General features: G+C 48.4%; 1 protein-coding gene across 12 annotated transcripts in view; it reads left to right on the top strand.

Moving 5' to 3' along the window:
- The window catches only part of ATP9A (ATPase phospholipid transporting 9A), a 130,767-nt gene that overhangs the window by 69,692 nt on the left and 35,489 nt on the right, over positions 1-25,586 (top strand). For 7 of the 12 annotated variants that reach the window (XM_081557255.1, XM_081557259.1, XM_081557250.1 and 4 more), the window contains 2 exons: positions 2,280-2,392; positions 13,010-13,219. In XM_081557255.1, coding sequence (XP_081413381.1) covers positions 2,280-2,392; positions 13,010-13,219 — 323 coding nt within the window. Of the gene's footprint in view, positions 1-2,279; positions 2,393-13,006; positions 13,220-25,586 lie in introns of all 12 variants that reach the window. The other 5 variants (XM_081557253.1, XM_081557258.1, XM_081557254.1 and 2 more) reach the window with 1 other exon arrangement.

The following is a 25,586-nucleotide window of genomic DNA, read 5'->3' as shown; positions in this document are numbered from 1 at the left end:
GCAAAGCCTTACTTAGTGCTAATCTGTGGAAAAGCACTGTTCTGGGTGTCTACATCTAGACACTTAATCCTCCCCTGATATTGTGAGTTTGGAGTTATTAAGTGACTTGGTTACGTGATTTGTCAGAAGTATATAATGGCAGAAGTAGGCTTTGAACTCAAGACAGACTGGCTTCAAGTCCTGACCTCGAAACCACATCTCAAAATGCCACTTGACAATTTAACACCTGTCAAGTTATGAGGTTGTTATAGTGGTTGAGAGCAAGTGGGGAGACCTGGGTTTAACCTTCCTCTCTACCATCTAGTGAACATGGGATAAAAGGGGATCTGTTGCAAAGATCTGGGAAGGCAGAACAAAACTCGATCTCAGGAAGGAGAAGAGCCAGGCACGTTCTGGCTGTGTCAGTGTCAGGGCCCTGGGGGGCCTCTCCAGGCACGTTCTGGCTGTGTCAGTATCAGGGCCCTGGGGACCTCTCCAGGCACGTTCTGGCTGTGTCAGTGTCAGGGCCCTGGGGACCTCTCCAGGCACGTTCTGGCTGTGTCAGTGTCAGGGCCCTGGGGGGGCCTCTCCAGGCACGTTCTGGCTGTGTCAGTGTCAGGGCCCTGGGGGGCCTCTCCAGGCACGTTCTGGCTGTGTCAGTGTCAGGGCCCTGGGGGGCCTCTCCAGGCACGTTCTGGCTGTGTCAGTGTCAGGGCCCTGGGGGGCCTCTCCAGGCACGTTCTGGCTGTGTCAGTGTCAGGGCCCTGGGGGGCCTCTCCAGGCACGTTCTGGCTGTGTCAGTGTCAGGGCCCTGGGGGGCCTCTCCAGGCACGTTCTGGCTGTGTCAGTGTCAGGGCCCTGGGGGGCCTCTCCAGGCACGTTCTGGCTGTGTCAGTATCAGGGCCCTGGGGGTCTCTCCAGGCACGTTCTGGCTGTGTCAGGGCCCTGGGGGGCCTCTCCAGGCACGTTCTGGCTGTGTCAGTGTCAGGGCCCTGGGGGCCTCTCCAGGCACGTTCTGGCTGTGTCAGTATCAGGGCCCTGGGGGCCTCTCCAGGCATGTTCTGGCTGTGTCAGTATCAGGGCCCTGGGGGTCTCTCCAGGCACGTTCTGGCTGTGTCAGGGCCCTGGGGGGCCTCTCCAGGCACGTTCTGGCTGTGTCAGGGCCCTGGGGGGCCTCTCCAGGCACGTTCTGGCTGTGTCAGTGTCAGGGCCCTGGGGGCCTCTCCAGGCACGTTCTGGCTGTGTCAGTGTCAGGGCCCTCTGGCTGTGTCAGTGTCAGGGCCCTGGGGGGCCTCTCCAGGCACGTTCTGGCTGTGTCAGTGTCAGGGCCCTGGGGGGCCTCTCCAGGCACGTTCTGGCTGTGTCAGTGTCAGGGCCCTGGGGGGCCTCTCCAGGCACGTTCTGGCTGTGTCAGTATCAGGGCCCTGGGGGGTCTCTCCAGGCACGTTCTGGCTGTGTCAGTGTCAGGGCCCTGGGGGTCTCTCCAGGCATGTTCTGGCTGTGTCAGGGCCCTGGGGGGTCTCTCCAGGCACGTTCTGGCTGTGTCAGGGCCCTGGGGAGTCTCTCCAGGCACGTTCTGGCTGTGTCAGTGTCAGGGCCCTGGGGGCCTCTCCAGGCACGTTCTGGCTGTGTCAGTGTCAGGGCCCTGGGGGCCTCTCCAGGCACGTTCTGGCTGTGTCAGGGCCCTGGGGGCCTCTCCAGGCACGTTCTGGCTGTGTCAGTGTCAGGGCCCTGGGGGGTCTCTCCAGGCACGTTCTGGCTGTGTCAGTGTCAGGGCCCTGGGGGTCTCTCCAGGCACGTTCTGGCTGTGTCAGGGCCCTGGGGGGTCTCTCCAGGCACGTTCTGGCTGTGTCAGGGCCCTGGGGGGCCTCTCGAGGCACGTTCTGGCTCTGTCAGTGTCAGGGCCCTGGGGGGTCTCTTCACTCAACTCAACTTGTCTGTGCTCTGTCTGCTCAAGGTTTTGATTCCTTCAAGATAAAATCTGATTGGCCTCGTGTATGACATGTCCCGCCCTGTTGGCCAATGGAATGAGTCAGGCACCCTGATTGGCATTCTCTCTAGACCATCCCAAGGAGAAAGGATGATCATTTCCCCTGGAACCCTGAGGTTCTCTTTTTAGAAGTAATTCTCAGATTCCAGGCTGACAGAATATCATAGATGTCTACTCCAGCAGGAGCAGTGCTGAAACAAGTGTGTGACATAGAGTAAACTCTCAAAAAAAAAAAATTTCAAACAGCTTTCGTTACTGTTAGTAAGAGCTCCAGGATGTAGGCACAGCTACTCCTTGTTCTGTGTTTCAGGAACTCTTACCCAGAATGAGATGGTTTTCAAACGGCTCCATCTCGGCACTGTAGCCTATGGCGTCGACTCAATGGATGAAGTTCAAAGCCACATTTTTAGCATTTACACCCAGGTAAAGCCTTCTGTTTCCACACCCAAAGTGACTTTTAAAAATATTTGCTGACATCTATACTGGGAAGAATTCATATCATATGATTCATCCGTTAAATGTATACAACTCAGTGGGTTGTTTTGAATACTCAGAGTTGTGTAACCCTTGCCACAATCTGTTTTATCTTCATCACCCCCAAAAGAACTCTTGTACCTGAGAGCAGTCACTCCTCGCTTCCCCCCACCCCACCTTTCCTTCCAATCACTGATTCTTTATATTTTGAATAAACCTGCAGTTCAGGTTTTTTTCCTATCTTCCTCATCCCGAGGGTTGATCTACTGAACTACTACTAATGGATGATAGGGGAAACATGGAAGAAAATTATTTGCCAATAACTAGAAAATCCCATGGATGGGGGAGCCTGGTGGGCTACAGTCCACAGGGCGCAAAGAGTTGGACACGACTGAGCGACTTCCCTATCTATATATCTATCTAGTACCAGAAAAAGCTCTGAGAACCTAGTGATTGGTTTTCCTTCAAGTTTACAGACATGTTTACTTTTTCCTTTTCCCCAGTTATGAGCAAAAGCAGCAGTAATTAATGGACTGCTTGTGACAGGAACACGGTGTAACTGATGAGCCTTAGTCCCTCATCCCTTTTCAACTCAGCGGTCTCATGGAAGAAGTGATCAGAAATGACTATCAACTTCTCTGCTCCTGGTTTCACCCCCCTACAAGATTTTTCAAAACCGGTCATTTTTTTTTTAGAGAAAGATACTATTTGTAAGTGTCCTAAGTGTCCTAAAATGTTAGACCAGTGGATCTCCAGCTTGGCTTCTCACCAGAATCCCTAGTCACGTTTTAAAAAGCAAATAGAATAAAAGCAAAACAAAAGACATTGACTTGGGCCTGATACCCTAGAGATTCTGACTCATTCAGGTGCCAGGAGAGCCTGTGCTTCTGTGTGTGTAAGGAGAGATGATAAACAAGCAATTCCCTTGGTAATTCTGAAAACATACCCCGAGCTAGCATAGATTGCATTAGACCAGCTACGGGGCTATGGCACTGGTTTGAGGACAAGAGAATAAAGAGGCCATATTTTGCTTGAATTTGCCCAAGTAGATACTGATTCCATCGTCAGAAGGCCAGTTGAAAATGTATTTTCGTGTAAGGATCACAGATGGACTCTCTAAATGCTTAGTGGCACAATTAGACTCAGCGTTTAATTTTCTGGGACATTTGCTAGCTGGCACACCTGGATTTCCGGGGTGTCTCCTGAACACGGCAGGGCGGAGAACAGAGTGTGGAAGCGAGGGCGGATTTTGAGTGAAGAGCAGCTCCTTCGATCCATGCCGAGTCATTACCTACAGCCAGCCACGAAGCACTTGCCATTCCTCTGGCTGCCTGTGTGGGCGCCGTGGCTTGACTCTAAATGGATCCATGAACCTGTTTCAAAGATGGACTTCAAGAGAAAATCACAGGGACGCGGTTGGGTTGGGGGAAAGCCGCAGCCCACCCCCAGCTCCTCTCCCCTCTGTCTGACCCGTCTTCCTCCTTCGTGTCATGGAGTCTGCGCTGGGCTCCGTGTCTCACTCTCTAGGGGGCTCCCCTCTTTGCCAGCTCTGCCACCCTGTCAAAGCTGATGGCTCCCGTGTCTATCGACCCGGCCTGGAGCGTCAGCCTGGAATCCTTGGCACCCCCGCTCACGTGTTGTGAGGGCAGTGTACCCACATGCCATCCTTCTCCCTGCATCCCGTGTGGTTGTGCGACGTCGTTCTCGTCTTTGTAAGCACCCTGCCCCTTTGCCCTGTGAGCTCCGTCCGGGGGTTTGGGAAATGCCCCTGCTTCCCGCCCCCCAGACCACTCACTTGGCTTCGGTTGTCCTCCCCTCTGGGTCCCTAGGCAGAGGCTGCACTCTCCCCTGCCTGGCTGTCTGCAGAGACCCCTGCAAGGTTTCCCTGCCTCCCTCCTCCCCGCCCTGGCCCTGGCAGCCTCCCCTCCCCACTCTGCCCCGTGGTTCAGCCTCTCCTCCCGCTCACCCCCGCACACCACGGCCTGCAGCTTCCCGGGCAGGGTGAGCCGCTTCACTTCTGTGTCTTGGCGTAGTCTTCCCCCTGAACCGGCCCCCCAGGGGTCACCGTGTGGATCGTCATGCTTGTCAGCCCCTGGCCGGGTCCCGCCTCCCTCGGAGTGCCGTGTCAGCGGTGCCGGCCTGCCGACGATTGTATTAGACAGCTTCGTGCGCTGCAGTACGTGCCCTGGCGGGAGGCACACCCCTGCCCATTCTGGTGGTATTTTTAAGAGCTTGCGGTATTGACAGAAGCCACCCTTTCTCAGGATATTTGTCTGGTTCAGCTTTGTGGCCCATTTTTGGGGGAGCGCAGATAACCCTCTCTGTCAAGTGCTGAAAGTCAGAAAACAGCTTTTTTACAGTGAACTCTCATCACCCTTCCTTAGCAGAGGCTCATAAATTGACTTGCCCACCCTGGCCTTGGGTTTAAAAGAACGGGGTGTGATGGGGAGAGGCTGTGCTGGTGTGGACACCCTCCTCCCCCCAGGGAGGCCATCTGCACCCTTCTCTCCAGACAACAAAAAGCCCACAATAAACGCACGGATCCTCTTGTGAGGACAAGTATGAAGCCTTTCCTATGTGTTTTTTTTAAACAGCTTTATTGACGTATAACATACGTACCATAACATTTAGCAATGTTAAGTGTACTGTTCAATGCTTTTTTCAAGTAAATTTACAGAGTGGTGGAACCATCCCCACAATTGTACCCACCCCCACAGTGGGATTCTCCTGAGCCCATTACAGCCATCCATCTGCCCTTTAGAGTTTAATAATCGGATATTTATAATTGTGTCTCCTAAAGTACAGCGTTTGGAGCTCCTGGGTCAGATGGCCAGGAACAGAGTCAGAATCTCTAGGAGTAGTGGCTGGACTTACAGATTTTAACAGGTGACGCAGAGGTTCAACAGAGGTACTACAGCTACCCTAATCTAATTGTCGTTTAGTTGCTAAGCCATATCTGATTCTTTTTGTGACCCCCATGGACTGTAGCCTACCAGGCTCCTCTGTCCATGGGATTTCCCAGGCAAGAATACTGGAGTGGGTTGCATTTCCTCCTCCAGGGGATCTTCCCGACCCAGGGATCGATCCTGCATCTCCTGCATTGACAGGCGGATTCTTTATCACCATGCCACCTGGGAAGCCCACCTTGAATCTAAGGTCCACCATTATTTTTCAGAATATCACTGTTCTAGATCTGTGAACTCCAAAACAGAGGGTGCAAGGTGACCCATGGAGGTGCAGGAAGGAAAGATTTGAGTGTTCACTCACACTTCATTTTCATCTTCAAAATTAAAGCAAAATTTAAACCTCACTAATAGCATAAAGATTGACCCTGGGACCCTCCCTCGATTTATCAGACAAACATTTGTCAGGTACAGTCCTTGAAGTGTCCTGCAGAAGGAGTCAGAATTCTACAATTGTTTATTTTCGAAACATTGAAATAGAGACTGTGTTTTATGAGAGTCTAGGTGACTGGCTTTAGGGATGTTATTTAACTAAATTAACCTCATAAAGAAGGCAGGTGGTTTTACAAGGTTCCTGCAGGGAAACTCCAGATGATTAATACAGGCCCAAGCAAACCACAAAGAAATGGCCAACACATTATGAGGGAAACCCATGACAGGCTAGGGAAATGTGATGATTTTTCCTCTGGCTTATTGATTTACTTATTGACACCTTTAAAAAATTGAGAGATGGTTCACAAACCATAGCATTTATCGTCTTAAGTGTACAGGTTAGGGTTTATTAGTATATTCTCTATATTCTGCAATCACCACTGCTCTCTAATTTCAGACTGTTTTCACCACTCCAAAGAGGGACCCTCCCTGTCTCTTAGACTCCCATCACTCCCCAGCTCCTGGCAACCACCCGTCTACTTTTTGTCTCTGTGGGTTTGCCTGTTCTGGACATCTCAGATGCCTGGAATCAATCGATACCTTTTGCACCTGGCTTATTTCACTTGGCATAACATCTCCAAGGTTTTTCCAGGTTGCAGTGCATGTCAGCACTTCATGCTCCTTTATCACAAACAGATATGACAATTTGAATCTGTAATTTTAAATAATTATAATTTTAAACCTATAATCCTGAGTATGTTATTTTGAACTTTTAGCTAATTCTATGAAATGCGTTCTTTTCTCTTTATCATGTCATTTTATAGTTTTTTGTTGTTTCTTAATGCACAATACAGTACGTATACAACTTGAGTACACGTGGGGAAGGTACTTAATTTTTTTCTCAACATGTTCAAAATATTTGAGATGACTAGTCTATATATTGCCTGGAGTATGGAATCATCTATTTTATTTTACTCTCCCCAGCAATTGGAAGTATCTTTAACTTTTATTGATACATGTGTCTAAGAAATATAGTGACTATGGGAATTGGGAGCCACGTGGTGTCCCTTGTCAGAGAAAACCAAGACCAGTGCTTTTGAGTGTTCTTCTAGGCTGTTTTATATGGGTACAGTCTTACTTTAAAAAAAAAAAGCAGTTCACCTTATTACACATATTTTGATCTGGGAACTGTGATTTTTCACTTCATAGTTTGTCTCTGATACTGTTTTAGTTTTGTTAGAGTTGGAATTTACTGAGCATTTTTTTCCTTGTCTTTTTAATGAGTATGTTGGTGATAGTGTGAGTTTGTGATTTACTTTCTGCACGAGACGCAGGCACAGGACGCATTTGGTTATCAGTACATGCTGTGCGCCCCGTAGTGCGTCTCTTGGCTTCTGCATCCGTAGGAAACAGAGAAGGTTATGTTTTCTCAGGGAAGAATTTTTACTTGGGTGTTTTTCTCTGGGACACAAAGCTTACTTTGTTTTTTACTCATTAAACAAGAATTCTAATCCTTTCTTAGGATACATTTTTTTTTGGCTACAGAAAAAATAAATAATGTGGATCCGTACAAAGAAAAAACACTGAAATCACCTGTATTTGCATCAGTCAGAGATAACCGGTGTTAACACCTGACTGTATAAAATGCCAGGCCATTTGTCTGCCTTTGTGTGACTGTGGAGATGTGTGCTTTGTTTCTCTATCTCTCTCTGGTTCTTTTTTTTTCCGATAAGAAGTCATTATATATTTTTGTAATTCTTTTCAACTAGAATTGAGGATCAAAATTATGTGTAGCATTGAAAAATATGTATATATGCATGGGCCCTACTGGATTCTTTAAGTGACCGGGACCTGGGCATATATATATATTTCTTAAAATCTTCCTGGTTATTCAGAGAAGCATTTCTGATTAAGACCCACTGTTAGAATAACACTGTCCAGCTTCCTTTTCTCCCCACCCATGTCATAATTATGACCCTTTTGGATGGTTTTATACCAGGACCAGATGGGGTAGAGTGAGGGATGCACCTAGGAAGGAAAGTTTGTTGAGATGGCGAAAAACGCAGTCCTTAAGACAAATCATACTGTGATGCGATATGAAAAAACTCACAATGAAGGCAAAAAATTCAAATCTTAAATTGGCAGGCTCCAATTCAGCACTTGCAGAGGTTGGTCTCACCATCCTGACCCTGGTTTTGTGACAGCAGTGGCTGCATGTCTGGTTCCCAGCCTTGCCGTGATGACATCATGGGCGGGATCATTCTTTGCTGTGGGGGCCAGCCTGTGCATTCTAGGATGTCTGGCAACATCCGTGCCCTCCACCATCTAGAGGCGTGTAGCACACTCCCCCCTCCTCTTTGTGACAACCCCACATATCTCCAGACACTGCCCAAGGGGGGAGGGCAGAATCTCCCAAGTTGAGAACCCCTGTGTTATATGTGGTTCAGTTTCAACAAATTGGAATTTGTTGCCTTTGTCGTACGGAAAGGTGTGTACTATTACATAGTAAGTGTTAATTGCTTAGTCGTGTCTGACTCTTTGTGACCCCATGAACTGTAGCCCTCCAGGCTCCTCTGTCCATGGAATTCTCCAGACGAGAATACTGGAGTGGGTAGCCATTCCCTTCTTCAGGGGGTCGTCCCGACCCAGGAATCGAACCCGGGTCTTCCGCATTGCAGGCCCATTCTTTACAGTCTGAGCCACTAGGGAAGCCCAGCTATGACGTAGTAAATGTTATATTTATTCAGTCACTTAGCCTGTAAGTCAGTTGATTCATTTGGAAGTTGTAGCTCTGAGCCTGTCTCTAGAAGAGTGGCCCTTTGAGGTTAATGAGTTATCAGCTCTGAGCTTTATTTGGGGAGTGAAGTGGACCTATTGAAATAGGAATTCCTTCTCTTCAATAGTGTACTTTTAAGCAGTTGCCACCCATTCGTGATATCTGTTGATCTTATGAATGTTCATAAGTGGTAGTGTTTTCACTGCATTTGGAAAGAAGATGGATAAGAGAAGGTGGCTATTCATGGTGACTGAGCATTTAATTTTTGTATTCCTCTTTCCTGAAATGTAGGTGGGGGTTCTCATCGGGAAATACCCTTGCCATGGATTATTAACGAGAACGCAGGCCTCGTGTTTTTCATGGAGTCTCCAAGTCTCATTTGTTTGCTGGGGTGGCGTGGAATGACTGAGACACCCCACGTTGGGAGACACCCACCCCAGCCCAAGGCAGGGGCCTTTGTGTGCGGAGAGCTTGGTTCTTCATCCGACCTCTGACCTCTTGAGGGCCTCGCTGGGCCTCGCTGGTCCTCGCTCCTCAAGAGGACCGGTGGTTTCTCCCCTAGGGCAGAAAGGGCCGTAACCTGCCTCTGTGGATACCACATCTGTTTTTATTTTCCCCTGGTATTTTTTAAGTAAGAAGAAATGTGTGTAGGTTAAAGGGCCTATGGGGAGGAGGCTGGAGATAAACACTGTACGATGTGAAACTTTTCCATATGGGCAGTGTGAGGATGCTTAACAACTGGACCCAGTACAAACACTAGCCGAGTCCCTCGTAATGACCAGTGAGTGCCTTCCTGATACGTGTGGATCACCATTTGGTGCATGGATGAGCCTTATATTTGCAAATTAAATCAGAATCAGTGGTTATGAACTGTCTTCCCTGAAACATCTTAGTTGTGTGTGTGTGTGTGTTTAGTCGCTTCAGTCGTGTCTGACTCTCTGTGACCCCGTGGACCATGGCCTGCCAGGCTCCTCTGTCCATGGGATTCTCCAGGCAAGAACACAGGAGTAGGTTGCCATTTCCCTCTCCAAATCTGACCTGAGACAGGCCAAAACGATCTTAGTAGTAAAGGGGATAAGTATCAGTTTCAGAGAGAGACAAAGGAACACGGAGGCAGCAAATCAGGTGCTTGTGACCTTGGTCTGATTCAGTCACTGTCATCTTCTAGTTTATTGTCAAGTAGTTCCCTGATCTGAGAGTGGGGTCTTTGCAAAAATCTGGGCAGTGTTTCTCTTTTTGCCTTGCTCTGGAGTGGTTTCACCTGGAATGCAAAGCCCCAGGGCTCTGTGTTATCCCACATTTAAAATATTAGTGGAAGTATCTGACTCCTGTAGACATAATCAGATTGCTTCTAAAACCCAAAGGTTTGTGAAAGATACCCTTAATTCAGCCTTCCCTTCAAACCCACTGTTGCTAAAACTTGCCAGCCAGAGCAATTACTTTGTCAAAGGTCTTGTTATTGCTCCTAATGGTAAATAATAATTTGGTCCAGGTGCTGAGGAATGTGGCCAAAAAAATGAAGACACACATCCATGGCCAGAACATAAATTACAGAACTTTGGAAAAAAAAAAGTTCTTGATTTAGCCTCTCTACGAGAGGGGACCTTTCTGTAAATCTTCAGTCCTCGTTATAATTTTAGAGTTAAATTCTTTATAATTAAAAGCACTTGGCAAATAATGATTCATTTAAACTGTAGTTCTGATCTATTACTCTAATTATTGTTACCATGCAGTGCCCTTTGGCCTGGAAGTGAAACCTGTGTCCTCTTGACACCAGGGGTTACCAGAGCAGGAAGCCGGAGCAGTGTGTGTGTGTGCCTGTGCGACCAGAGTAATTTAGTGATTGTCTAATTACCTGAGAAGTCTGATGCCACTGCTAAAAATAGTATTAAAAAATTAAATGAAAGTCTTTTCTTGTTTCTCATAACCCATCTGTTCTCTATTTTGGGCAACCATGTGTTCATGGATATAAAACATGATTCATTCTAAAAGATCAGATCGCTTCTCCTCTGTTGGATACAATATGTTTTTAATGGAACGTAGTCTTCAGTAACTCACAAACATCTCTCGCTTCCAAGACTCAGTTGTGGAGGTAGGGAGGCTATGATAGGTCTTTTGTCCTAAATTGTGACTTAAAATCTGGAACCGACGTTGGTCAATTTGATATTTATTTCTTCTTAAAAATGGAGGGAAAGTGTCAGATGAGGACTTCTCCACCATTATCTCAGGAAAATTAAGTTGTTTGTTCAACAGACATCTGAGGCAAGTTATCTCCTGCCCTTGGTACTAGAATTCAGTAGACAAGCTACCTGTTCTCACTATCTAACAGGAGAATTATCAGCAAACAGGCCAGTTTTAGTCAGTGAAGACAGTAACACACGGGGCACCGTGGAAGCGTGGTTCCCGCTGGGGCAGGCACACGAGGCAGAGCCAGTGAGGGGATCAGGGAAGGCGTCTTTGAGGGGGTAACACTGAATTTGGGGCCTGAATGATGAGGTAGAATGAGCTAGTTCTGCAAAGATGTGGGAAACGGTGTTCTAGGCAGTGGGCACAGCAAGTGCAAAGGCCCCGAGGCAGGATAAGGAGGTTGGAGAGAGAGGCTGATCAGGTGGGTCATGGGAGGGTATCTGAGTTTTACTGATCACTATCTCATAGACTACTGACAAGTGGTCTCTTTCTAGTGGCCTTAATTTTTTTTTTATTATATTTTAAGGCAATAGAGCAACTCAGCACAGCACACAGCAAAGCAATAGAACCCATTCTTCAAAGCAGAGCCTTCATGGTACCCGATGGTACACAGGTGGGGATGCGAATGCTTGTCCTCCACGTTTGATGCTGCTGATTGGGTTTCTCGGGGTTCCTCTACTCCGCATGTGGGGGTTGAAAACCAACCCCTCGCCCACTTCTCTCATTGGAGGAAACTGAGTCTCAGAGGGCAGATAGGCCTTGCTTGAGGTCACACAGCTGTTGACACCTACCAGAAAATCAGACTCAGAGTTCTCACCTTCAATATTCTTTTTACTGTGTTGCTCAAAACCTTTTCCCTAAGACTTAACTCATTAGGAGGACAAGCCATGTGCTGAAAGGTATAGTGAAGAGATGGATGAGGGCTGTGTAAGCCAGGCAGCCCCTTCTTAGACAAGAATTAGGGTCGTTGGTCAGTGTGGAAGGCAGAGCTTGAGCACATTTGACTTAACTCTTGAAAATTGGTGGACTTCTGGGTACCATTTTGCAGTGTGTCCTTACTGACATTCTCCCTGACCTGCCCTGGGATGCTCGTTGTCCCCTAGAGTCCCATTGAGGCTATCGTCCATTTTAAACTGAGAGGAATGTACATTTAAAACGGTGGCTCTAAACTGGGCAGGATTTTGGTCTCCATAGGGCATTTGGCAACCTCTGAAGACATGTTTTGTTCTCCTGTGACACCTGGGGTTGTTTCTGGAGTCTAGAAGATGGAGACAGAGAAGCTGCTAAGCATCTGCTACACACAGTACACCCGCCCCCGCCCCCTGAATAGAGAATCACCCTTCTCAAGTGTCAGCAGTTGCTGTTTAGTTGCTCAGTCTGTCCAGCTCTTTTGCAGCCCCATAGACTGTAGCCCATCAGGCTCCTCTGTCCATGAGATTCCCCAGGCAAGAATACTGAAGTGGGTTGCCATTTCCTCCTCCAGGGGATCTTCCCCACCTGTGGATTGAACTTGCGTCTCCTGCATTGGCAGGCAGATTCTTTACTACTGAGCCCCCAGGGAAGCCCCAAATGTCAGCAGTGCTGAGGTCCAGAGCCCTGGTCTGAAACACCAGCATCGCTGGCAGTGTAGCCGAGCCCCCAACACCACCCAACATTCCCGGGTAGAATCGCCCACATACGCTAAACTGTCATTTCTTTCTGTTTATTTTGTGTTGGTTGTTTTTGGCTGAGCCCCAGTAACTGATCCTTGAATCGCGCGCCCCTAAAGTGGCACGTGCTAGAGCAGGCGGAAGGGAAGCAGTGACTCCGCCGGCCCCTCCCTCCCCGGAGGCCCCTCCCTCCCCGGAGGCCCCTCCCTCCCCGGAGGCCCCTCCCTCCCCGGAGGCCCCTCCCTCCCCGGAGGCCCCTCCCTCCCCGGAGGCCCCGCCCTCCCCGGAGGCCCCGCCCTCCCCGGAGGCCCCGCCCTCCCCGGAGGCCCCTCCCTCCCCGGAGGCCCCGCCCTCCCCGGAGGCCCCGCCCTCCCCGGAGGCCCCGCCCTCCCCGGAGGCCCCGCCCTCCCCGGAGGCCCCGCCCTCCCCGGAGGCCCCGCCCTCCCCGGAGGCCCCGCCCTCCCCGGAGGCCCCGCCCTCCCCGGAGGCCCCGCCCTCCCCGGAGGCCCCGCCCTCCCCGGAGGCCCCGCCCTCCCCGGAGGCCCCGCCCTCCCCGGAGGCCCCGCCCTCCCCGGAGGGCGGTGCTGGTGCTCCTCGCCGGCTTTCTCTTCCGCAGCAGCCCCAGGACCCGCCGGCGCAGAAGGGCCCTGCGCCGACCACCAAGGTGCGGCGGACCATGAGCAGCCGCGTGCATGAAGCGGTCAAGGCCATTGCGCTCTGCCACAACGTCACGCCCGTGTACGAGTCCAACGGCGTCACCGACCAGGCTGAGGCCGAGAAGCAGTACGAGGACTCCTGCCGCGTGTACCAGGCGTCCAGCCCGGACGAGGTAAGCCCCGCGCACGCGCGACGCCCAGCCCGCTGCCCACCTGGCCGGGTGGAGCCGGCTGTTGGGGCGGCGGGAGCCAGGTTGATGCTGGGTCACTGAAGAAACAGACTTGAAGATGCCTGCAGGCCCCGACCTTCCTCTGGAAGGAGCAGTCTTGACCTTGAGATGCATCATGAATCAGGGAAGAGCAAGAGGTGTGTGGTTCAGACGGCCAGCACACAGGGGACGCAGGTCCTTGAAGAACCACGTTCCTTAAAAAAGCTTTATTGATATAATCCACATAGCATGCAATTGCTCCTTTAACAGATACATACAGCTCAGTGTATTTTTATTTTAATAGTATTTTCGTGGCGTTCTGTAACCTCACCACAGTCGATCTTATTTAATTGATTAATGCATTTGTATGAATTTCGGCCGTACAGGGTCTTTGTTGTGCTCGGGCCCGTCGTTGCCCACCAGCATGTGGGATCTTAGTTCCCCGACCAGGGATCAAACCTGTGTCCCCTGCATTGGAACGCGGATTCTTAACCCCTGGACCACCAGGGAAGTCCCCACCACAGTCGACTTTAGTATTTCACCACCCCAAAAGGAAGCTCTCCACGCCAACCTTCCCACAGAACCCCCACCGTGCCTCCCCCCAGCCCCTGGCATCCCCTGACCTGCGTTCTGTCTCAGTAGACTTGCCTGTTCTGGACATTGCGTGCAAATGGAAACACCCACTGTGTCGCGTTTTCTGCCTCCTTTCTTTCACTTGGCATGTGTTTTCAAGGCTAATCCATGCAGTGGCGTGCATCAATACTTCATACCTTGTTTTGAATGAACAGTATTCCTTCGAATGGGTAATACTGTGTTCTATTTATCCATGCTTTGGTTGATGGACCTGTGGAATGTTTATATACTATATATATTTTTCTGTGAACATTTGTGTCCAGGTTTTTGTGCAGACGTGTGTGTTCATTTCCCTTGGTGTACGTATAGGAGAAGGATTACTGGGTCACGTTAAATTTATGTTTAACCTCGGTTTTATAGCGTGTCTTTCAGGTTGTGTCTCTCTGACCTTTTCTTATGATGTTGCCGCAGGTTATGCGTTTCTGGCACTGGCCTTGGTATCTGGAGTCACACGATGCTGGCGTGTCCCGCTCTCAGAGGTTCTAACATAGGTTTCTTGGCTAAGGTGGTGTCCCCTAGAAAACTTTTCTTCCAGGTGAAGTTGCCGTTTTCTGTGACTGACTCATCTTATAACGCCAGCCCCCTGGGTGACAGGGCGAGGGCTGTAACCAGGGTTTGTTTTCAGAGCCCAGATTCATTTGCTTTTCTTCTAAAGCTTTCCCTAAACCACTTTAGACACCAGTAGATATCAATTTTCATTAATTGAATATATAGCCCCTCCACTATGTTTTAATGTATTTTTTTCTAAAAGATGAGAATTTTAAATAGGCAAGGGTTTGGCACCCTCCTTGTTTTCACTTAATATTTTATCATGCCTGTTTCTAAATTTTGTTGAATATTATTAGAATACAGTTCTTCAGATTTATTGCTCATGAATGGACCTTAACATCTTTCAACTGGAATATTACTGGAATTTAGATTCTGTCTTCATTTCGACCAGTAGTAGTTAGAAAACATTTCTGATGGGCATCCTTGCACCTGATGTTTGTAGAAATGGTGTAACTGGGCTCATCGTTTCACCAGGTATCTTTGAGGGCCTCCCACGGGCCAGGCACTAGGGAGTCTATGTTAAACAAGATACCAGGCCATGTCCGTAGGGGCAGCTGGAGCGAGACAGTTGAGCACGTGAATCTTGGGTTTCCAGCTCCACACCTGGGCAGATTTCTTATCTTCACGGTGGGTCTGTGGCATGGGACCCACAAGAGGGTGTTGTGAGGCTTTTAGTAAGTGGTCAGTAAATCCTGCGGGTCAAACATATGTTTATGTAAATTACGAGACTGCTTCCTGCGAATCTTTTTTTTTAACCTTTTTACTCTTCCACCAGTGTTGCAGGGAATCCCAATTATTATTATTATTATTAATCTCAAGAAGGAGGAAGGGGCGTCTGTGGTACATGAAGTGTTTTTTGTGTTTTTTTTTTAATATGTATGTGATGACAGTTGACTCATTGAAAAAGCCCCTGATGCTGGGAAAGATTGAGGGCAGGAGAAGAGGGCGTCAGAGGATGAGATAGGTGGCTGGATGGTATCACTGATGCAATGGCCATGAACTGGGGCAAACTTCAGGAGATGGTGAGTGACAGGGAGGGCTGGCGTGCTGCAGTCCATAGAGTCACAAAAAGTTGGACGCAACTGGGTGACTAAACAACAATGACAGTTGACATTTTTACCATGTGCCTGGGATTGTTTGAAACTTTGTCTCTATTATTATTTAATGCTTACAACAGCTTTGGGAAGATCCTGAAAGTGTTAGTTGCTCAGTCGTGTCTGACTCTTTGTGATCCCGTGGACTGTAGCCCACCAGATTCCTCCGTCCATGGAATTCTCCAGGCAAGAAGACTGGAGTGGGTTGCCATTCCCTTCTCCAGGGGATCTTCCTGACCCAGGGATCGAACCCGGGTCTCCCACATTGTAGGTGGATTCTTTACCACCTGAACCATGTCGATGACTGTTACTATTTAATGCTTCCAACAGCATTGGGAGGTGGTTTCTATCATGATCTCTGATTGACAGATGAGGAGACAGACGCACAGAGAGGGTAAGCAACTTGGCCAACGTCGCATAGCTGGTGAGCGCCAGAGGTCGGACCCAGGCAGCACCTGCTCTTGCTGGCTTAGCTTCTACCTCCTGGTAAAGCGTGTGGATGAACAAGTTGTAGGCAAAAGCCTTGGTAGGTGGAGTTAGAGGACATGTTGCAGGAAGGGAAACCTCTTTCAGGGCCTGAGAGCGGGCTCTTGTCTAACACTCGGAGAAGACTTGTCGAAGAGACAGACATGCTGGAGACTTGATTGGGAAGGGGCACCGCAGTAGAGAGCAGGAGGGTAGGGGAACCGGGAGAACGCCTCCGCCCTGTGGCTTGCAGCCTCAGGTTTTGTGGTGATGGGGTTAGTTTCCAGGTTTTCTCTGGCCGATTACCCTGACTCAGGGGCCTTCCTGGTAGCACACACATTGCTCAGCCAAAATGGCTGCCAGCGAGAAGATTCTGGGAGGTGGTCGGACACTCAGCGTCTGCTTTTGACCTTTCCCGGACTCTTCCGGTTGGTGGTGGCTTGTTAGTTCCGTGTTCCTTACTAGGACCTCCTGTCTTGTGCAGACGGTTACTATGGTGCTGGCCAGGGCGCGGGCGGTTTCGGTCAGTGTGCTTCCCCTAACAGGAGCAGGCTTTTCTCCTGTGCCCCTTCGGCTGAACTGTTCCTGGGAAGGAAGGACTTCAGGCTGAAACTCATTCGTGTGTTTTGAAGGTCCGGACTCGTCTGAGAACATCAGTGAGCCAGTGGTTGATGTGGTCGAGGGAGACTCAACGGGAATCTTCTCCAAAGCTCAGGAAGGACACCTGAGTGTGACTTTCCCCGTGAGGTCCTTTCTTCCTCCATCTCTGGGGCAATGGAACGTGTCTCCTGGGAGATTCCTCCTTCCTATCTGCTCGGTATTTGTGGACGAGCTCAAACTGTGAAGCCCAGTTGATCCGTGACCACTGATATCTGAACCAGGCTTTTTAGGGGTGAAAAATGTGGTAGCCCTTGGCCACATTCTGAGATGGGAATTGTGTGCAGAAAGAGAAAAGGAGGGAGGAACTATAGGTATGGATGAGCCTACTGATCTCGTGGGACTTCTGCCCTGGAACCAAAAGCTTGTCACATTTGCCACTGTTCCTTCACCAGGGTTTGTCTGCTTGATCTTGCTTTTCCATTTGGGAATGTGGGGATGATACCATTGAATGGTCCATGTAAGAAAGGACCAGAGTCTTGATCGTTATGGTCTGGGAACCAGAAGCTTGTGGGTATTTGGTAGAGTTTAAATTCGAACAGGTTCCAAATGTTGGTGGTTGGATGAGCACTTGTGCCTCTGGGCTCCTGTTGACTATTGACATTCACCTGTGATGGTCTTTAATGCTTGCCCCACACCCCGGCTCCTGCTGAACTTTGATAGATTTGTTTTAGAGCTGTGCAAAGGTTTTTCCCTAAATCTTCCATGGAATGCTTTGTGCTTCTCAGCCCCTTTTTGTTAAAGAGAAGAGCCCTTTATCTCTGCTGTCCATTAATCGCCTTTGGATTCAGATTTGTTCTGTTTTACTAAGATTCTGAATAGTGTTTCTTTTTTAAAAGATATTTCTTTTGGTCTTTGGTGTCTTCATAGAGGTCAGTGTTACTTTCTTGGTTTCCTTTTCCCCATGACTTTTGTTTTTTCATTGCACAGTTATTTCAGGTTTATGATAGAATATGTGAAAATGTAGAGAAGAAAAAAGGTAACCAAAACCCTGCTAACTAAGGGTGTGGTGTTGTTCAGTTGCTAAGTTGTGTCCAACTGTTTTCGACCCCGTGGACTATACTCCACCAGGCTCCTCTGTCCATGGGATTATCCAGGCAAGAATACTGGAGTGGTTGCCATTTCTTTCTCCAGGGAATCTTCCCAGATCACAGATCAAACCCGAGTCTCCTGCATTGGCAGGCGGATTCTTGATCACTGAGCCACCAGGGAAGCCCAACTAAAAGGTGTAACCACTGTTAATACGTTCCCCACCAACCTTTTAAACTACATCAAAAGATGCATACCTCAAAACAGAAAGCTGTTTATGTAAATAGACCATCTGACAGAAAGTTGGCCGAATCTGTTGCCAATGAAATCTTGCAGAAAGTCGTCCTGTTTCCAGATCTCCGTGGGATTCCACGTAGGAGCAGCGGGGTCCAGAATCCTACCTTTGAAATTCTATATCAATAAAGCCTCACTGGTGCGGGCAAGGTCAGTTGATGGAATACATACAGAAGCCAGTATCCGTTTTACTTCGGAGCTGCTGGAGTAATTCCTACCAGTTGGCCCAGGATTCGTTTCCTGTAACAGAAAGCAGGATTTCCTAAATTTGTTTCCTGTGTGCATTCCGCCTGGGAAACCTTGAAGTGTCTTTACTCAGCTATTGATTACAGCCTGGGGGCAGCGCCCTCCCCCACCGCAGTACAGTGACTCCCGGGTCGTGAAATGGATGAAGTCTGCTGGGGAGAAGTGGCCCCCAGAGGCTTCTGCCCTGACCGCATCCAGTCCTTTTGAGGATGTTTGGCAGCATCAGAGGTGGGGTGCAGTGGAGGGGGCTTCTACAGACTCTGAAGATGGAGAGCGTCCCTGTATCCATTAAAATGTCAGGGGCTGGGAGTAATGCAGACGAGGTGACGTAAAAAAGGGGTGTGCAGTGAAGATACAGCTGCTCTAGAAGTGGATTTTATTTTTTGTTCCCCACTCTGGCCTTCTTGCTGGAGAATCCCATGGACAGAGGAGCCTGGTGGGCTACAGTCCACGGGGTCGCAAAGAGTCAGACACGACTGAAGCAACTTAGCACACACTCATTAATAGAGTAACAAGGCTTCCCTGGTGGCTCAGGGTTAAAGAATCCGCCTGCCCATGCAGGAGACAGGGGTTCAGTCTTTGATCCAAGAAGATCCCCCATGCTGGGGAACGACGGAGCCCGTGCACCCCAACTGCTGAGCCTGTGCTCCAGAGCCTGGCTTTGTGACGAGAAACCACTGAAGTACCGCTATTCGAGAGTAAGCCCTGCTCTTTGCAACTAGAGAAAAGCCTGTGCATCAGCGAAGGCCCAGCACAGCCGAAGATGGATAAATTATATATATATACACATATATAAAAGAAAACAGTAGCAAGAGCTTTGTATAGAAAAAGGAAAAAATTAAAGGAAAAAAAGAGCCAAAAATATTTTGATGTTTTTGCCACCTCTCTCTCGTATGTGTGTGTGTGTATATATGTATATATACCTTATATGTTCAACGACCTTGACTTCTTCCCTTGCATTATCCCTTTCTGGTAACCGTCTATGATAGGAAGATTCTTAGTGACTGCTGAGATACACCACAGATTATTTTTCCTGTCTCCCAAGCTTATGCTTGGAGTGGTCCCCTCCACTTTAGTGGAGGGAGTGGAGGGGTCCACTCCCCTTTAGGTGGTCCCCTCTTTTGGCCATCATAAATAACCTCTTGCCGGAGAGCCTTGCATATTCAGTCCCCCTGCACATCGCGGCGTGCATGAAAGGTCCCAGTTGTCTCATTTCGTGTTTTCTTAGCCCTGTTGCAAAGAGTGAGGATAAAAGCTATAGGGGAAGTGAACCTTGTGGCCTTGAGGAGGGGCTGGCAACCTCCCAGTCTGTTTGCAGCCTTGAGGTTTTTTTTCTTCCCTCCACGACTACATCCCTGTCGGTCTCCTGAATGCCTCCTGGTGCCTGCATCTCAGCCCCAGGCGTTGGACAATGCCAGCATTCAGACGCATGCATAGGGGAGCATAGAGTGTTGATGCAGGGAGGTTTAGGAGGCTAGTGGAGCTCCACCATCACGTTGCCAGGCCCTCGGGCCTGAGGGTGAGGTCAGAGAACAGTGGTCGTGAACTTGATAAAAACCCTCCAGCAATTTAGTAAATCGGTAAAGATAACTCTGTATGCGAGACAGCAAGAGACACAGATATATAGAACAGTATTATGGACTCTCTGGGAGAGGGCAAGGGTGGGATGATATGGAGAATGGCATTGAAGCATGTAAATTATCATATGTGAAACGAATCACCAGCCCAGGTTCGATGCATGATACAGGGTGCTCGGGGCTGGTGCACCGGGATGACCCGGAGGGATGGGATGGGGAGGGAGGTGGGAGGGGGGTTCAGGATCAGGATGGGGAACACATGTACACCCATGGTGGATTCATGTCAATGTATGGCAAAACAAATACAATATTGTAAAGTTAAAAAATAGATAAACTAATTTTTAAAAAAAGGCATTCTAATACAATTAGTCTTCTAAAAAAATTAAAAAAACCCTCCAGCAGTGTCATTTATTAACTGTCAGGCTGGAATCTTGAAATTGGAGTTTGGTTGCTCAGAAGAGAGGGGTCCTGTGTAAGGCAGGACTGTGGGTTTTTGGGGGGACACTAGAAGACTGTCGTACGAGCCTTCTTTGGTTTGAGCTCACCCGTGGACAGACATGTAAAAGCTCTGTCCCGTGTCGTGCTGGTTTTGGCCAGCATGGATTAAGTGACTAGTCGTCTCTGAATGGCTACTTTTTAATGGAGATGATGCCATTCTTCCTTCTCAGAGATTCGTTTTCATCAGAGTTAAGTGATAGGAGGCGGAATTTTGAGTATAAGACCAAGGAAATTTAGATCAGGGAGTGGCCGTTGATTCTACTACCTTGTCTGCTGATTCTTTTTAAAATATTTTGTTGGCCACACTACGTGGTGTGCAGGACCTTAGTTCCCCGACCAGGTATTAAACCCACATCCCCTGGAGTGTGAGCTTAGTGTTAACCGCTGGAGCACCAGGGAAGCCGCCTGATTGTTCAACATTGCTGGCTCCGAGGTGTGGTGTTTTTTTTTTTTTAAATCAGCAAAATTTAAAAATCACTTTGCGTTCTATAAGAGTCAGCTTCTCCTGAGAAAGATGAGAACCTGGAGAGACTGGGCCCAGTTCCCACCCGGCAGCAGTGAGCCGAGTGGGGTGGCTGCTGCCTCTGTTTCCCCAGGCGCCCTCCCAACTCCGCCCCCGTGGCCTGCCCTGCCCCAGTCCACTACCTGCCCTATTCCTGTCAACAGTCAAACCTGCAACCACCACGTGGCACATTTGGGAACCTATTTGTTTTTTTTTTAATTTATTTTTGGAGGATAATTGCTTTACAGTGTTGCACGGGTCTCTGCCATACATTAGCATGAATCAGCCATAGGTATTCCTATGTCCCCTCCCTCTTGAACCCCCCTCCCACCCCGTCCCACCCCTCTGGGTTGTCACAGAGCCTCGGGTTGAGCTCCTTGTGTTACACGGTGACTCTCTGTTCTGCATGTGATAATGTGTATGTTTCAGCGTCATTCTCTCGGTTCATCCCACCCTCTCCTGCCCCTGCTCTCTGTGTCTGAGTCTCTACTCCTGCCCTGCAAAGAGCTTCATCAGTAGTACCATTTTTCTAAATTATATGTATGTGCTTTAATATATGATACTTGTTTCTTTCTGACTTACTTCATTCTGTATAATAGGCTCTAAGTTCATCCACCTCATTAGAACTGACTCAAATTTTACGTTCTTTTTTATGGCTGCATAATATTCCATTGTATATACGCACCATAATATTCTTTATCTGTTCGTCTGTCGATGGACATGTAGGTTGCTTCCTTCTCCTGGCTGTTGTAAGCAGTGCTGCAGTGAGCACTGTATGTGTCTTTTTCAGTTATGGTTTTCTCAGGGTATATGCCCAGTAGTGGCATTGCTGGGTCATATGGGAGTTTTATGAAACTTATTTCTTCAGTAAAGAATACCCTAGGTCTGTGCGTACATTTATAATCCTGAAAGGCTGGCTTCAGGCAGACTGGCCACTCTTTGTAAGCTTGGCTGTTTATCTGATTGAAGGCCACCAAAGAACCCTTTTATTAATAAATCAGATAGCAGATTTGTGCGTGTTCTTATGTTTCGTATGTTTCCTGCTTTTGACAAGAATTCAAGGCTCTTTAGCCTGCCTGGCATAATTCCCAAGCACACATTCCCAGGTACAAAGGGAAAATTATTAAAACTTATCACAGATGGCTCATTGCTGACCAACAAATAATGAAAAAGCCCTTTCATGGACAGCTCTGGCGAGAATTCTTCAGATAGGCTTTTATTTTCGAGGGGGCAGGGTAGAGTAGCAGACTCTGGTTGTTGTTTTTTTTTATTTCCTGACCCAAACCGGAATATGCAGCCAACTCTCAGAGCTAGATGCCCCCCCCCCGCCCCGCCCCGGCACTTCCTTGGTTTCTAGCATTTGCCTTTGACTCTTTATTTGTTTCTTCATTTACCTTATGCATGCGTGAACGCTCACTCGTGTCCAACTCTTTGTGACCCCATGGATTGTAGCCCACCAGGCTCCTCTGCCCGTGGGGTTCTCGAGGCAAGAGTACTGGAGTGGGTTGCCATTTCCTTCTCCAGGGGAGAAGCTGTGTAGGGATTGAACCTGTGTCTCCTGCGTTGGCAGGCTGATTCTTTAACACTGAGCCACCTTCCAAGATGTCTTTTTCTGCTGCCATTCTGACCTCCAAATAGTTTCACCCGAGGCCCTCTAAGACCCCTACTCAGTGAGACTCAAGACCCCGAAATCCTTTCTGACTTGGCAATAGGGAATGGTTCTTTTGAACTGAAGCTCTGACCACCTAGGAGAAGAAGTAGCCATTTCACATCCTCTTGTTCTGGGAAGGGATAGCATCCCTTCTTGACCCCTGAAATGTCTGTCCCCAGCACAGTTGAGAAGGCCTAGAAAGCCCCCAGTTCTAAGCCGCTGTCTTCTGAGTAGGCCCCGGGGGATTTTATGTGTTCTGATAGAAATCAGCTTTAAATTAAGGCTGACTTATTGTTAGCTGGAATAAGAGTGGAAGGTAAGAAAGAAAGGCCCCCTGCAGGGCTCATATCCTGTTGGAATCAGCCCCTGAGGAGACCTGGGAGCTTTTGATTGGGACCTTGGACCCCAGGGGTGAGGGTGGGGGGCGGTGGGGGGGTTGCTGTAGCAGAACACAGGCTGAGAAGATGTTTCCACACCGGTGTAGTTCACGCTTCCCCGGGAACGCTTGTGGCTGGTGCTCATTTGAGATTTCCTGCTCAGCTTTCCCTCCAGCACAGTCCTGTGGGGTCTGTGCTGGGGGACCTGGGCTGGCTGAGGCCAGACCTGCCTCCACAGCCCTGAAAGCCGCTTCCCGTTTCGGAGTTTCGCATCCTTTCTTTTTCTTTCTTCTTTTTTTGGGTCAGCACTGGGGCTCCGTTGCTGCACACCGGCTTTCTCTCGGTGCATCGAATGGAGGCCGCCTGTCATTGCGGTGCACGGCTTCTCGCTGTAAGGACATCTCTTGTTGCGAAGTCTAGGGTGTGTGGGCTCAGTAGTCATGGCAGATGGGCTTGGCTGCTCCGCAGCGTGTGGGACCTTCCTGGGCCAGGGATCAACAGTGTGTGCTCTACATTGGCCGGTGGACTCCTAACCACCAGACCACCAGGAAGTCCTCTTGATTGACATTAAGAACAGGCTTTCGGGGACTTTGCGTATCTCCTTGAAGCCCAATATCACAGACTTTTCACATCATTTCAGAACAATTAAATAAGTTTATAAGGAGTGAAATAATAGTTGTTTAAAGGCAAGGATGAAAAAAAATCTGTTCCCTAGCAGGCATGTTAGAAAGCATCAGAGGAAGAATTATGTTTTCTTTGTTACTAAATTGGTATGTAAAGGAGGATGTAAATTTAGTCAAGCTTTTGAGTCTTGTGTAGACATATGTATTTATAATATCTCACATTGTGTTGGGATATTTATTTACTTAATCAAAATTAAAAATGCTAACAATAAAAGAAATACATGTGCACACTAAAATATTTCAGTAGTATACATCAGTTCAGTTCAGTCGCTCCATCGTGTCCGACTCTTCACGACCCCATGGACCACAGCACGCCAGGCCGCCTGTCCATCACCAATTCCCGGAGTTTACTCAAACTCATCTCCATGGAGTCAGTGATGCCATCCAACCATCTCATTCTCTGTCGTCCCCTTCTCCTCCTGCCTTCAATCTTTCCCAGCATCAGGGTCTTTTCCAATGAGTCAGCTCTTCGCATCAGGTGGCCAGAGTATTGGAGTTTCACCTTCAACATTAGTCCTTCCAATGAACACCCAGGACTGATCTCCTTTAGGATGGACTGGTTGGATCTCCTTGCAGTCCAAGGGACTCTCAAGAGTCTTCTCCAACACCACAGTTCAAAAGCATCAATTCTTCTGCGCTCAGCTTTCTTTACAGTCCAACTCTCACATCCATACATGACCACTGGAAAAACCATAGCCTTGACTAGATGGACCTTTGTTGGCAAAATAATGTCTCTGCTTTTTAATATGCTGTCTAGGTTAGTCATAACTTTCCTTTCAAGGAGTAAGCGTCTTTTAGTTTCATGGCTGCAGGCACCATCTGCAGTGATTTTGGAGCCCCCCAAAATAGTCAGCCACTGTTTCCACTGTTTCCCCATCTATTTGCCACGAAGTGATAGAACCGCATGCCATGATCTTAGTTTTCCAAATGTTGAGCTTTAAGCCAACTTTTTCACTCTCCTCTCACTTTCATCAGTAGGCTCTTTAGTTCTTCTTCACTTTGTGCCATAAGGGTGGTGTCATCTGCATATCTGGGGTTATTGATATTTCTCCCGGCAGTCTTGATTCCAGCTTGTGCTTCTTCCAGCCCAGCATTTCTCATGATGTACTCTGCATACAAGTTAAATAAGCAGGGTGACAATATACAGCCTTGACGTACTCCTTTTCCTTTTTGGAACCAGTCTGTTGTTCCATGTCCAGTTCTAACTGTTGCTTCCTGACCTGCATACAGGTTTCTCAAGAGACAGGTCAGGTGGTCTGGTAGTCCCATCTCTTGAAGAATTTTCCACAGTTTGTTGCGATCCACACAGTCAAAGGCTTTGGCATAGTCAATAAAGCAGAAATAAATGTTTTTCTGGAACTCTCTTGCTTTTCTGATGATCCAGCGATGTTGGCAATTTGATCTCTGGTTCCTCTGCCTTTTCTAAATCCAGCTTGAACATCTGGAAGTTCATGATTCACGTATTGCTGAAGCCTGGCTTGGAGAATTTGGAGCATTACTTTACTAGCGTGTGAGATGAGTGCAATTGTGCAGTTGTTTGAGCATTCTTTGGCAATGTCTGTCTTTGGGATTGGAATGAAAAGTGACCTTTTCCAGTAGTATACATGGAGAAAAGAAAAAGCTGGAACTAATTTCTCTTCATGTGTATTACCCAGTGAGCATGTTAACACACATGAAAGTGAAAGTCGCTCAGTCGTGTCCGACTCTTTGCAACCCCGTGGACTATACAGTCCATGGAATTCTCCAGGCCAGAATACTGGAATGGGTAGCCTTTCCCTTCCCCAGAGGATCTTTCCAACCCAGGGATTGAACCTAGGTCTCCCACACTGGAGGTGGATTCTTGACTAGCTGAGCCACCAGGGAAGCCCAAGAATACTGGAGTGGGTAGCCTATCCCTTCTCCAGGGGATCTTCCCGACCCAGGGACCGAACCGGGGTCTCCTGCATTGCAGATGGATTCTTTCCTAGTTGAGCTACTACTCAGTGTTGTTTTTCATATATATATGGATGCGATTTTTAAAATATTTGCTGATTTTTTCATTTTAAACTTTGAAAGAAAATTGTTAGCAGATAAGAC

This window comes from Giraffa tippelskirchi, chromosome 13 (assembly GCF_054371585.1).
Source record: "Giraffa tippelskirchi isolate mGirTip1 chromosome 13, T2T-mGirTip1v1.2.pri, whole genome shotgun sequence".
Classification (NCBI taxonomy): domain Eukaryota; kingdom Metazoa; phylum Chordata; class Mammalia; order Artiodactyla; family Giraffidae; genus Giraffa; species Giraffa tippelskirchi.
Note: the sequence above shows the minus strand (reverse complement) of the source record. Positions and strands in the feature narration are given on the sequence as shown.